General features: G+C 36.8%; 1 protein-coding gene across 2 annotated transcripts; it reads right to left on the bottom strand.

Moving 5' to 3' along the window:
* Nucleotides 1–4,529: 4,529 nt before the first annotated feature.
* Nucleotides 4,530–8,509, bottom strand: stmn1b (stathmin 1b). 2 transcript variants are annotated; one of them, XM_084726376.1, is made up of 5 exons: nucleotides 8,393–8,509; nucleotides 6,784–6,823; nucleotides 6,070–6,242; nucleotides 5,789–5,980; nucleotides 4,530–4,953 (listed from the first exon to the last, which is right to left on the bottom strand). In XM_084726376.1, the coding sequence occupies exons 2-5, from the start codon at nucleotides 6,794–6,796 to the stop codon at nucleotides 4,894–4,896; spliced, it is 438 nt and encodes a 145-aa protein (XP_084582502.1). In that variant the 5' UTR covers nucleotides 6,797–6,823; nucleotides 8,393–8,509; the 3' UTR covers nucleotides 4,530–4,893. The 2 variants fall into 2 exon arrangements, with proteins under 2 accessions (XP_084582502.1, XP_084582501.1); XM_084726375.1 differs by lacking the exons at nucleotides 6,784–6,823; nucleotides 8,393–8,509 and having other exon boundaries at nucleotides 6,070–6,273.
* Between the last annotated feature and the right edge of the window lie 6,587 nt (nucleotides 8,510–15,096).

The following is a 15,096-nucleotide window of genomic DNA, read 5'->3' as shown; positions in this document are numbered from 1 at the left end:
TGTTTTCACATTAATATTACTGCTGCATTGATGTGTGTACCAATGTTGCATTTTACTGCTGCAGATGTTTAGGATTTGTGCTCATTTTACTACACTGTGGGCTATTTTAATGTACAGCAATGTATCATATTCTATAAGATCATCATATGTTTATAGCTGTGGGCAGCAGCTGCGAGAACCACATATCTCCATATCTCCAGTCAGCTTTTATGAGCTCAGAGAAACAGCCCAGCTGTAGCTTCAGCTTTGTGCATGTTCCAGCAAATCCAAGACAATTTGTAAAAGGGCATTTAGCGCAAGAAGTAGAATTTTCTCAGTGTATAAAGGAACACATAATCCTCCACGTTGTCATAAACATTCACATTCAAAATCAGCAACATTAAGAGTTAGTTGGTTTTCACTTGACAGGAAGGGTATGAAAAATTGTAATCAATAATGTAGCTAGTAACTAAAGCTGTCAGACAAATGTAGCGGAGTGAGAAGTACAATATTTACAATCTTTTTTAAGAGATGTAGTAGAGATGAAGTATAAAACTGCATTAAATAGAAATACTCTGGTAAAGTACAAGTACCTAGAACTTGTACATAAGTACAGTACTTGAGTAAGTGTACTTAGTTAAATTCTACAACTGATATTAGACTGCATGAAAACTAAAAGAAACAAGTTACTATGAACAAAGGTTGAAGTGGAATCGCAATTTTTCACATGCCATTTTTTCAACATGCACCATTTTTCCCATGAGAGCTATGAAGATATAAAACCTGTCACCTTCCTGAAGACAAAGAATTAGACAGTTACGTAACTGATCCATGCAAATTTGAAGCTTCTGCACTAATAAAAAGGTGTAGATCATTTTTCATGACTTCAACCTGTGCAAGAATTTGAAACATGATATTATATACATTAATATGTTGCAGAGCATTCCTTTGTCAGTGTGTGGCTTCCAAATTAAAGTGATAACCACTTTGCATCTCATTTGGTTATCAAAACAAGCAATTTCCCTTCTTGACTAGTGTGGTTGAATTAGTTTTATGGTCTGTGCCTTTCTCTTGTTCAGCATTCAACTACAATGTTCCCTTTGTTACTCTAGACACAGTTTCTGAAAGATCTGCATTGTTTCCTGATTCAGACCATCTTATAGTGTATATTACCAACAGCGATGGATGCATTGTGTCTACGATAACACTGAACGTGAATGAATGTTTTGGCCTCCTGTTTATTTATCCACTCCAGGACAATCTGTGTCTTAACCTGGAAAAAGACCAGCTTTGGAGAAGCTGCATGAAAAGTGTCAAGAGAAGCTGAACATGAGTCATGGTGTGGATTAGAGCAGATAAAACGGATGCTGATGCCAGAAAAGGTCACAATCATGAGCAAAGATCCAAAAATCCAGCACAAGAAATGAGTGTTGGAGTGGAGCCAGACTTTGTCCCCTGTCTTGTGAGTCGAGGAACGCTGCGCTATGGGACAAGCAGCTTTCTGCGCTGATGAATCCAGCAGTTTCCTCCCGACGCATGACAAAGATGGGATTGTGCAGCTCTGTGTGTGAGCATAGCAATAAAGACTCAACCCAAACACAAACAACTATGTGGGCATTTCTAGATTTTACGCTTTTGTTACTGTGAGCACAGAGTGTTACATCACTAATAATACATCTGAACATGAATGAAAGGGAATATTTTTAGAGAAATTCTTTTACCAAAAAAGAGACAAAATGCACCATAAAGAAATGTGACTGATAACTTTTTTCAGATTATGTACTATAGATATCTCACTAAGATCCTTATCATGGCTACTTTTGGCCATGATAATCATGTAGTGAAAATCTAATATTCTGACAGCCCTTATCGTTTTCTAAACTTCATTCTAAACCTTCTTCGGCCCTGAACAGATTTATAGATAATGAATGATTTCAAGTAGAAACATTGTTTTCTAAAGTTTCTTCAGTTGTTCTTTATTCAGTTTGAGTGGCTGCAGTTTAACAGAGATCAGTTGGACTTTTCTTGCCTCAGCTCTGAAGTCCAACCCCTCCCATCTACAGTAAGACACCAGTGGCTGAGTGAAAACAACCTGCAGGATTCAGGAGTGAAGCTTCTGGGCGATTTTCAGGAAAATCCAAACTGTAGACTGAAGACAGTGAGATCAGTGGAGGGTCAGCCCATGCTGGTTTCAGCTGTATTGTACTTGTTTTAAGTATTAAAGCAAAGATACAGTATTTCCTGCTTTTCTCAGTGAAGCTGTAGGAGCAGAATGTTGAAGGGCTGCATGCAGGACAAAGACAGAGAGAGAACAGTCAGCCAATCAGATCAGCCAGAAGCTTGTTGTGATGTTGTGTTTGAGTCAATGTAAAGACAACTAGAGGGCCATTTCACAAAACTAAGACAGCGGATTAAGCCAGGATTTTCCAGTTATCCTTACCATGGAGATTTATCCTGTGCTGCTGGCCTGCAGACCAGGCTTACAGCCAAGCTTGATTAATCCTGGTGCTGTGTCTGTTCAGTCAGAAGTTACTCCGTTCACAAATCAGGTTTTCTTTGTTTACATTTTTTCCATGTTCTTATGTATGTCTATTGCTTTAGTTTATCAACTTGCATAAGAAAAACACAGGTACATTCAGTGAAGTTTGTTATTACTTTAACATTGTGACCATTATTTTTTTTTTTTATAGTTATTCAGGTGAGAGTTATTATTATTATATTGTGTTTATGATGACTGCTGTTCATATTGTTAGAGGTCTGATGGGCATTTTATTGCAAATAAGCTGCAGGTGGGAGTTGAACCAGCAGATGCTGCAGAGGACTGACAACCTCAGCACAAGGCAAACACTGTACCAACTGAGCTACAGGCGCACCTCCCACTGCTCACACAAAGAAAAGGCTACAACTGTTAATTTGTCAAATAACTTTATGAATGCTATAATAATTATGATGGTTTGGGTTAAAAGTAGCAGTTAATAAATGTGTATTTTTAGAAATCTCACACATTCAGTTTCTTTTCTTTTATTACAACAGTTGTGTTTCCTTTTTGCATGTCATATGTTTTGCTTCCTCATAAGCCTCTATTGGAATCTGTTGCTCGCTTCACTTCTGTGTGTGCATGAATGACTGTGTGCATAATCACTGGGCCCACAGCGTGTCTGCAGCTAATCTCAAATACTACTGGACAGATCAGCTAAATGTTTTTGTGCACAGTCATGACTGTATGCTGAAGTATGTCTGTAATTCAAAATTACTGAAAAATCTTGAAAACATAGAAGAGCGCACACTACTACTACTGCTACTACTACTTCTACTTCTACTACTACTACTACTTAATAATAATGATAATAATGATAAATCCAAGTCACACAAAATAATCAACAAACATCAGCAGGAAGATGCACATGCTCTCCCACAATCCTACATGCTCTACAACTGAACCACTAAACAGATTGAGCACATACACACAACTGCTCTGAACAATGAACAAGTGACACTTGGCACCGACTGACATTTCCAACATGTGTGACACGAGACACTGACTGCAAGCCTTGCAGGATCCCAGCCAGTCTAAACAAACCCACTAGTGCTGACAAGACTGACTATTTACACAAAACTTTAAAAATCAACAGCAGTAAAATGCAATATTGTGCAGCTGTAATATTAATTCAAAAACATTTTACTGCAAAATGAGTACTTTTACTTTTGATTTTTCTCTTTTTAAAACCAGTGTCTCTTTAAAGAAATCATGACCCATTTACTCAAGATAATTCACAGATCGTATTGTTTCATGCAGGAACTAGTTTCTTTCCAGTAAAAAGAAAGTAGTACTGGTAGATTCAACTGCATAAAGAACACAGTTCCTACATGAAACTGCTCACAACAAGGTCTGTAAATTATTTTGAGCAATGGGGTCATCATTTCTTCAAAGAAACATTGCTGTTGAGTCTTTCAAATGTATTTTTTGGCCACTTTCAGCACAACAAGCCAAGTGCCATTTAGTTCCACTGGAAAAGAGACATGGCAAAAATCTCTTCTGATGATATCTTCTTAGCTCAGCAACTTGCACCAAAACAGTATTGATGGATAAACTGCACTACATCCCAGAGGAAATAAAATATATATTTTTGATTTACTTCCTATTTGATTCATTCATTGAACCGCTGGTTCCCAGAATTTGACTCCTCCTTCTCAAATGTCCTATTTGAAAGATTTGTATATGCCTGAAGAGATAGAAGGATATGATATTTCACAAGAAAGAAAAGTAAATTATTAATTTCTGTTGCAGATGTTTCCTTAGATTTATCTCAGGCCCCTTGGGGGCAATTACAAAACTATCAATAAAATGAACTACATGCCACTAGGTGTCAGCAGTGTCAAAGTATTACTGGGCATACCACATCACTGTTTATGCCACATGACTACTCTGTATGTATCCAACCTTAAATTCCAATTATGACACCTTCTTCATCACATGCTACAGAAATTAAACTATAACAACATTCATGACACATATATAAGCCCAACACACATATAAAAACAGAAAAAGATTAAATTGTGGATATAGACTTTAATGGTCAAACCTCTGTATCGTACAGTATATTCAAACTTAGAAACGGTATCAAACAATATTTTATGATGCAGCAAGAATTAAGTATAAGGACTAGTTTATAACAAAAATGCCTCTTAATGGAAAATATAGTAAAACCATAAAAGCTACAGTGTAATCAGCTGCCAATGTCAGATTAAAACAGATTATATCCACACCCCATGTAACATTGTATAAAAAACTTTTCATTCAACATCACTCAACAGTATAATCAGAACTAACACGACAAACAATAACAAGCGTCAGTTAAAACAGTACAGCTTATCTTTGGAGATGTAAAGACTGGCTTACAGATCAAAAACAAATCAGTCTTCCCTTTCTTTCATCGCCTCTTTGTTCTTCCTCACCTCTTCAATCTTCTTGTCCTGTTTAAAAAAAAAACACAGACAAATCACAACATTGTAGGGGGGTTGCATGAGGTACTCATTGATAGTTAGCGTATTACAGAGAATAGATGGCAGTCTGGAGAACCTGAGAGGAACATCAGTTCTTCAGCTGAGCGATGTGCACAGGGGTAGCTGCAAAATGTGTTTTAGCCACTTAAAAAAGACATCTTAAAAATCAGTATTAGTTCACTATGTAATATTTTCACTGCTTTAACTTGGCATCAAACAGTCTTTTCTGACAGGAAATTGACATTATATAAGTCAAATATCGCCCTGTCTCGCTCAACCACACTCCTTTTGCAAAAACAGTGATTTTATTTTGAGTTGCTGGTCCACACCTGCCTCAGTCTGTTAGTTTATGTTACAGTGTTACTTTGGTGAATCCAAACTAACCTTTTTTTTTTAACACAAAAGTCCCACAATAATGCAAACTAATTACTGATTGAAGCAGTGGTAGACCAGCAACTCATGTGTTCTGTGAAGTAAAATGACTAATTTCACTTATGGAGCTTTATAGAAAGTGTCATCAGACAGCCTTGTCTGACGGGAAACCACCGTTATATAAACCAAATATCAAAGTAAAGCAGTGAAAATATTCTAAATATAATGTACACGATTTTTTTAGATGGGTCTTTCTTTAGGTGGCTAAAATACATCTTGTTGCTGATCCTGTCCACAGCAGTTCATTGCTTAACTTACAAGCTGTTACTCTCTGCTTCTCCAAAGTGGGATAACCGGCAAGTGCCTCACTTCAAATAATCCAAACTATCCCTTTAAATGTGAAGATAAGTCGACATGCCATTAGGAGCTTCACCTTTTCTTTGAATTTCTCATTGAGAGCTGCCATCCGTGCAGTGCGGTTCTCCTTGTTTGCCTCCATCTTCTGATTGAGTTTCTCCTGTGTCATCTTGCTAAAGTTGCAGCTTTCCTCCATGGCCTTCTGGATGACCTCCTTCTCGTGCTCCCGTTTCTCAGCCAAGTGTTTCAGCACTTCAGCCCCATGGCTCTGGAAAAATGACAAAAGAGAAGCAGACCGTGAATTCTAACTCTAATATTGCTCACATCTGCTATCAGTTTTGTTATTTCTGACAATACCCTGCGTCTCTCTTCTGCAGCATCTAGTTTCCTCATGATTTCATCCAGCGATGTTTCTTTTTTCTTCAGAGGGGACAATGGAAATTCGCCCTTGGCATCTGGGGTTGAGGGGCTCAGGATGACCTCAAATGCTTGACCTGAAGCACGCTTGCTCAGCTCCTTCACTTGAATGTCTGTAAAACAGGACATTTGTTAGTGCTGGCAGTGAAAAAGATCACAACACTGCAATATTTTATTTGAATACAAATATCATTCATATGAATGAATGAACTGATTATCAAAATGGCTAATAACAATGCTTCCAGAGGGATTTGCTGTCTGACTGTGGGTAATTAAAGGAGGTCGAGCCAGCCTCCTTTTCATGGGTCACTGCTTCGTCAGAGAGGTCAGAGGAGAACAATGATCCCTGCTCTGTAGCAGCGTTCAAATGAAGCAATGAAGAGGAAATAAAAACAAGATGGGACTGTTTTTACATACTGTAGGAGTGCTGCTTTACAGATCACGCTTGCAACTTGCTGTATCGACCACATCAAAGGACTACACAACGTCTTTGAGTCATACGATTTAAGAGCAACTTTTCTTTGCTCTACTTTTCTAGTGACAAGCTCCCCTATTTCAGTACAATACAATTTCTTTCAGTTTGTTTTATTTTTTTAATGCTATAGCATACTGAGATTACTCATCCACATAACTATTTGCATAGTTTGCACCTACCTTCACACTCCATTTCTGCAGAATGGTTGACTTTTTGATTCTAGAAGAAAACATGAAAAAAAAAAAGATTATTATCAAGCATTACACGTCCAATTGTGGGTATGTCTGTTTCATTTAGGCCTATTATTACTATTTTTTTATTTGCTGAAATGTCCATAGTATTAAGATAAACTGTAAATCCCAGAAAGAAGGTTTTACTACAAGCCCCAGTGAGCAATGTTTATTTTGATATACAGTACATGTTTTTCTTACTTCTGGTGTGCTAAATAAATTCAAATTCAAGCTGTAATTTAATCTTGGACAGCTGTCAACATATGAAACAATGCAGTGCTGTTTATTCAGCATGTCTGTGTCTTCTCAGTGACAGCTCGTGTTTTGACAGATCAGAGGTCAAGAATGCGAGCATAGCTTTAAAAAAACAGTTAGGTTTTCTAATTTCCCCTCCTGTTTTTGACCTCTAGATGAAGAACGCACATTATTTTAACAATAACCTCATTCCTCCATAAATTAAATATGTATGTTCTTCAACGTGGTAACTGGTCACACGTGTGGATGCAACATAAATACTAACACATCAGTAGATATTGTGTAGTTGCATTGCATATTTTACTGTTATAATGTTACATAACCTGTTACCAGTTACAACATGTCATGGCAGGTCAGGCAAGACGAGTTCTCTGCCTCACTGATGCCTCAGCCACAAGTACAATGTTAGAAAGTCACACAGTGGGAATCATCAAATCAAATCATGCTGACCAAAGTGTTGTGCAAGTTAAACTGAATGGCACAACAATAACAGTTTATTTGTTATTGTTATGAGGTGCAATAAAAAAAATGCCAATGATAGAAAACAAGGCAATATCATGTGTTGAAGTAAAGTAGAATAAAACATGAGATCAATTTATAAGTAAATGAATGAATGAATAAAAGATTATAACATACTAAAACCACAAAAGTGTATAAAACAGTAAAACCATGTGAGTTAATCATCAGTGTGGTAAAAGCTGATGTTCGTGAGTAATCAAAGCTGCAAACTGCACACACATTTATACATGTATTGTTGCCAAAATGGCGGGGGAGGGGCAATAAAAATGCTGCATACGACCACCTCAGACGTGCACACACTTGAACTACAACGCACAAAAGGTCATTTTGAAAGGCAATTTTTAAAAAGATGCAAATGAAGAGGAAGGATAATTAAGTTCCAGACTCGACAATCAAAGTTAGATAACTAACTAGCTCATATTAGTACAGTGCCATCTCATGCACGTAATTACATAATACAGACCCAAAACAAAACATACAGTAAAACGAATTGTAAATTAATTCATCCATTTACAGTCTATGACAAGATGTTAGAATAATTTATGTTTATGATACAGCTTTTGAATAAATATGAAAACGCTTTTCGACTTTTGACGTGACGTTATGTAAACTGAACAGCAGCCATAACAATAAAAGTCCGTTAACTTATTGACTTAAGTGATGCTGAGCTGAACTTCTTAATCCTATAGAAAAAAGTGTCCATATCGACTTTTAACTATATTATCAGTATGTTTGACTGGTCTAAAAGCCTGTTTAGACATTTGCATAAGACCTTTGTTCTCACCGTCAAGTGCTTCAGCTTGAAGAGTCCTGTTCTTCTGTGCTTTCAGACCGCCAACTGAGCAACAACATCTGCACCTTTTTCTTTTTTTTTCCCCCTGCACCTTCGCGCCATCATCTACTGGAGTTAAAACGTCACCAGAGCCGTTTGCGCTCATTGGTCCGAATCCACCAATCACAGACGGTGTTGAAACGGTAAGCGCCAGCCAGCAGCTAAAATAACAGCCAGACAAAGCGAGTGCAAACTCATGGGTGTGAGAGCAAAACAAGTCTGACAGTTTACCTGCTGACGTTATGTAACTGTCAATTAAATCATCCGCATATTTGTGATCATAGCTGTGCAGTTATAGTGGGGGAAGAGAGTTGGTAAGTTGTATTGCAAATGGTGCAGCAAAATGAGATTGTTATATGTCAGTACAGACCTTAATGTATTAACCCTCCTATTATCCTTGGAGTCAATTTGACCCCATTCAATGTTCATCATTCAAAAAATAATGGTTTACTTTTTTTTTGCTTCATATTTCATGACTTTTCCTAATTTGATGGGTACAATTGATTAAGCATAAAATTATCATGATGATATTTTTTCAATGCACACACTCTGCACATCCTGTGTGAAGTAGCGCAGACTGTGGGCATAAAGAACTGTTCCATGTTCTGACTATCTGACTGATGTTCTCATTATGATTTTCTGTTTCACAAATGGATGAATTTTCAAACATATAAACCCCCTCACACACACCAAAAAAACCAAAAACAAACGAAAAAACAAAACAAAAAAAAAGTAAACAAAAAATTTAAATCAGAAACAAAAAAAACTCTTTAACTCTGCCACTGCCAGTCCCAAGCCTGGATAACAAAAGAGGAGGGGTGAGTGAGACTTTATAGTGACTAAACACAAATATGCTACCAAAAAAGGAGATAAAAATAAGTAAATAAATATGTTTATGAGAGGAAAGGGGGCGTCACCAACATCAATCAATATGGTTCATTCTGTGAGAGTCATGAATGTACACCCCAAAGTAGAAAAGATTTGGATGAAAGATTTTCAAGATACACTATCTCTAAAACTGAAAGTTTGACCTGATGGTGGCGCTGCAGGAAAGGTCATATCATCACCAAAACCAATAGGGTTCATACTCCTGTGGTCATTAATGTTGTCAGTATATTTGAGAAGATTTGGATGAAAACTTTTCAAGATAAATTAATTCTAAAATTAAAAGTTTGGCCTGATGGTGGCGCTAGAGGACAGGTCAAGGTTTCATTATCAAGGGGTTATTTATGTATTCAACAAATAAACAAAGTGCCTGACACAAAAACTTGGTCAACAATTTTCTGTATCATTTTCTGGAGGCAAATATCCCTGGGGTCAGATTGACCCCAAGGGTAAAACGTGTTAGTGATATTTGAGGATAATAGGAGGATTAAGAGAGTTACATAAGTAGACTTAATGATAATAGAAGGTTTGTTTGTTTGTATTTTTACAGTTGGTGAGTCAAATTTCTATGAGTTCACTTTGTCAAAAATCTGCACAGTCCGTCTTCATTGTTGGCTAAACTGCATTCCTTTTCATTCTTTTGACACAAAATGCAATGATCTCACAAGCCTCTTTCAAATCTCATGAACCACCAAGACTGTATTTACACCCCATTTTGCACAAGTTTATGATATTGTCAACACTATTTAACTTACATTCAAAACAAACTAAAAAGAATACTTTAACTCCTACAGTTGCAAATTTTGTGCATCTAACGATACAAAACATATGTTTTTGTCAGTATAAGTTATATTTGAACAATTTTAGTGACATTTAAGTTGTGAAACGGAAATAGAGAAGCAAAGTCCCTCACCTTCCAGTCGACCACCATGAGACTTAACTTTTGAAGAACTATGGACGACTGTCAATGACGAGAGACACATCATTTTTTGATCCAGTTTGAATTGCCCTATGGATTACACATATGAGGTTTGTCCATTTAAAATAGAATTTTACAAGTCAAGAAAACTGCAGTTTGTTATAAAACTACTGGAGTATCGGACTGTGACATACAATTAGAAATACACCCAATGGTCAAGTAAGTGATGTCATGAATTTTATCCCTCCAAAAACTAACATTAGCCACTGAAGCTACCACACCTGGTTTTCCTGGATGCAAAGACTGATGGAAATCTGGATGTATCTGCAGAAGATTACCAGCAGTGTGCTATTTTAGGGGGATGCCATCCACCTTATTAGCAGACAAAAAATGCATCCCCCTTGTTAACCTCCTATCTCCCATCTCCAGCCCCTAGCAGCAGGAAGAGTGCAGGGCTGAGGGATTGTTTAGTTCAATATGTTATTCTAGTCTGCCAGACTCATCAATCCTGTATCTGACTGAAGTTTGTTTAGAATCCATGGCCGCGACTGTGGCTCTGAAATACCGGTAGCCTAACTGTGTTGTGTATTGATAAATCCATGGCACTGTCCATGGTGCTGAAGTAGCAGACAGATTATTGAAATATTGCAATCTGCAATGAATGTGTCCAAGCAGACTGTATATATTTGGATGCATGTAAGAAACACGCATTGATAAGACAGTCACAGAGAAGTTCACATGGGGATTCAAACCACTGACCTTTGGATTTTGCAGCTACTAACAAGTTGAAGCAATGACATCAGATGTGCAAAACCAGGTCATTTTTGTCTGTTTATACATAAAATGCTTATAAAAGTCTAAATTTTGGTGATAAAATTCTGAACATTGATAGTGAAATTAATTGATTTTTCAGCTCTGTGGGATGTATGGCTGGTTTTTTTTAGAAGTTTGAATTGTGAAATGTCTACAAATTTAGATTTGTTGTAATAAGTCCCACCCACCTTAATCAATGATAACCAAAATTCATGTATCAACTGAGTCATGACCTGAGATCATGTAAAACAATTTTCATACAAATCCATGCAGCCAATTATGAGATTAACTCCTTGCATTACATGCTTTTGTTTGCCAAAAGTCATTAATAGACAAAGAAATGCACAGTATGTTATACATGTTTTACATAGTGACATTATTTATGTGTAGTGTCAGTAGAAAGGAGGGAGGTCTATTTCATTGTTATGAAATATCAAGGTGATAAAACCATGTTAATTATATTTTTGAGATATTAAAGAGGTCCTGATGATGCATGATGTTTCTGTAAAGCATTGTGTGTTGCTGTGTTCCTTTTTTTTTTTATCTCTCTCATTCCTCACACACGAAAACAAAAAAAAAACTGGTCAGTTGCTGTGTCTCAGGGATGCATTACCGTGAAATCAGATATTGTAGTTCATTATGGAATAACAGGTTATGGTCCATTTAAATGTTTACCCCAACACTGACACCTATTTTTCCAGCCCCTGCAATTGGTGGCTGAAAATAACTGGAGACTTTCATCATTGCCCAAAAGTATATTAAAGTTCATGAGTCATTAAACTGGCGATGCTATCATTTATGAAATATGCCTCTCTGCAACCAGCTGTTTTCAGACAACCTCTGAATGTGCCAACAAACTAAACAAACTATCATCTCTTAATATTACGCCATATGTGGGATGAATGTAAGCTACACTACAATAGATTCATCGCTTGATTTAAGTCAGTTATTCCAGGTTAGATTCTTCTAGATTTATTGTTGCATGTACAACCTAAATTAAAAAAAAATACAGACATTATGTAAAACAGAATGCAATGATTTGCAAATCATTTTCAATTAATTTCAGATATTTCTGATATTTGATGTTCAAACCAATCATTTTTTTGTAAATATATACACTCATTCTGAATCTGATGCCTCGTGAAAGTTTGGACAGGGACACTAAAAGACTGGGACAGTTGTGAAGTACTCTAAAAACATCTGTTTGGAACATTCAATATGTAAACAGGTCAATTAATAACAGGTGACGGTGATGGGTATGAAAGTTCACCACTCTGTGAAAACTGCATGGGTAAGTAGTCCAACAGTTTATGAACAATGTTTATCAACACAAAATAAAAAAGATTGCTACCAGTGCCATGCTGGTATCGGGGTCTGTTAGTGGCCATTGGGATCATGGGTAACTGTCACATCTGTGAAGGCCCCATTAATGCTGAAAAGAACATACAGGTTTTGGAGGAATATATGCTGCCATCCAAAGACGTCCTTGCTTATTTCAGTGAGACAACAGTGTGGCTCTTAGTGAAAGAGTGCAGTTAAGAGAATGTCCTATCTGCAGTCAAGACCTGTCTGAATTTTTTTGCAAAATCATTGCATGAATGTCTTAATTAACATTTTACACGATGTCCCGACTTTTTTGGAATTGCGGTTGTATTTGTATTTCACCTTCTGAAAAGTCTCTGCAAAGCTAAAACACTGTTACATTGTTCTTTTGTTGCAGCTCTTTCTTATGGGGAAAATACACAAGTGTCCTTGAAGTGACTGATGAAAGAGTAGTAATGGTTGAGAGTGAAGTTGTAATCCTGCCAGCTGCGTCCTACGAACAATAAACCAGAGAGGCAGACATCAGCTGCCAACCAAGTGAGCTCGTCAGTGCCAGAACAAAGAGGTGATTATAGGAAACTCAAACAGCAGTGAGAGGCTAAGTGTAAAAAATATTCTGCCATATGCATGTACACAAACTGAAAAAGAAAACAAGGAAGGAAACTGATTCTTGAGGGGAAAGTAAGTACCTGAAGGCTGCTAATATGTGAAATATGAGAAAACATTTGCATAAAAGTTGATTCATCTCAACATTGGCGTAAAGATATTCTTAAATCAGTGTATTAGTTGCCTTTACTCAGGAGTATCTTTTAAACAAAAACCTGGATTGGTAATCACACAGGCCAGAAGTGGAGTATCTGAAATGAGAGACAAAAGTGAGTATACCAAAATAAAACAGGAAAAAATAAACTGAAAACTGGAAACAACTTAACCAGGAGATCAGGATGTAATGTTTTGGTGTTTCCCTCTGATCCCAAATTGTTTTTTTAGAAAGCTGGTTGCAGCTTAAAGCTTTAAGCAGCTGAAAAAAAACCAAAACAAAACAATTTTCTTGTTATTCTCAAGGATTCTTGGGGTCCCTTAACTGTAATCAGAAGCACACAACAAGGCTAATGATAAAACTTAAACCCCAATATCAGGCCATTGTAGTACATTGTCTTTCCTTACCACCAGGGAGAGAGGAGAGCAGATGCAGTAATAAAATACATTCAAGTTTGAATAAATGTTGCATATTTACACTGTCATCCAGGGCCTCCAAAAACATAACATATCCCTGTCTTTTAGATCGGTATAAAGATAACCTGTATCTGTGTCGTGCATGTGTTGTTCAAAAGTGATGCATCCTACAGAAGCATACTATTTTTAATATTTTCATATAACTTTAGATTGTTGCAGGTGCTCAGATCAAGAACCACAGCCATCATCAGCTGATGCTAATGTTTCTTTGCCTTCATGGTTTATTGGTTATCTCTGACTTTAGTGTAGGTATATCAGCCACTTGCAAGGCACACTCTCCCCAGAACAGGCATTAATCTTACTGTAAATTTCGACAACGGCTTTATCCATTGACATTCTTCATATATTAACATCACTCCTGGAAGCAGCACCAGTCTTTATTGATTCAAAACAAATAGATGGTTAAGAATGACACAGATGGGGTGACAGACTTATTTAACTGCCCTGTATTCTGCCACCAGATGCTTCAGTCAAGTCAGCATATCCTCTATAGTGAACATAAGTCATAAACAGCTCTCTAACATTCTGACAGAGATTTGACTGCTGCTCCTGGTGTGATATAAAGCAGCATGTTGGGACAGACTAAATCACAAAGGGACCTTGTTCCAAAATCTGTTCTCTGAATGCCTCCTCTCCATCTCAGTATGTTTAATACTGCATGTAATAAAGAAGTTCTCCTGTGCAGGAACATGTAGTGAATAGGTTATAGGGGTAAATGCCAGGGACTGCCTTTTAATTTAACTTGAAAATTATTATTGGCAGTTCATATTGAAATGTGAAATAGTTTATGGGGAGCTTTGCAAATCGAACTGCAGTCATGTAAAATGGTGGTTAAATGCTGCTACCTGGTGTTGGGTAGAGGAACCAACCTGATAGAAATTTAAAATGCACATAAATATTAGTGTCATACACATGTCATAATTATGTGTATATATTTTAGCAGAGTGTAACAGTGGACAGTATTTATGATATCATAAGTTTTTTTTTTTAACTTATAATCCGTTCATATTAATCCTGAACTATGTGGATCATAGAAATATAGAATAAAGAAAGCCTTTAAGTTACTCTAATGTCACTGAATTATGAATCACATGTTTACGCATTACTGCTGATTTAATGTTGTACTTTGGGTACAGAAGAAGAAAAAAATTGTTCAGCTGTGTCTAATAGACAAGTGTCATGTTGATTTCATAGACAAAAACCACAGTGCAGTTATCCTCATTGTTAGAGCTGGGATCTGTGCATGTATGATTCCTGCTGTACTTTGGACATGGTTTGTATTAAAAGTGACCAACCAGATCCTTTCATGTTCACAGTTTGTTGCAGTGTTACCTTTGTGTTCTCCGGCTAAATGTTTTATGGGTATATTTTCAACTGTAAACTAAATCAAATTCATACATTATTTTTTCCTTTCAGTGGTCAGTTAATTGAGAAATGCCCAAGCTGATTTATTTAATATAGCCAGCTAGTTCTCAATAAT

Source organism: Lutjanus erythropterus, chromosome 9, assembly GCF_056507025.1.
Source record: "Lutjanus erythropterus isolate fLutEry1 chromosome 9, fLutEry1.hap2, whole genome shotgun sequence".
NCBI classification, from domain to species: domain Eukaryota; kingdom Metazoa; phylum Chordata; class Actinopteri; order Lutjaniformes; family Lutjanidae; genus Lutjanus; species Lutjanus erythropterus.
This window is presented reverse-complemented; position numbering and strand designations above follow the sequence as displayed.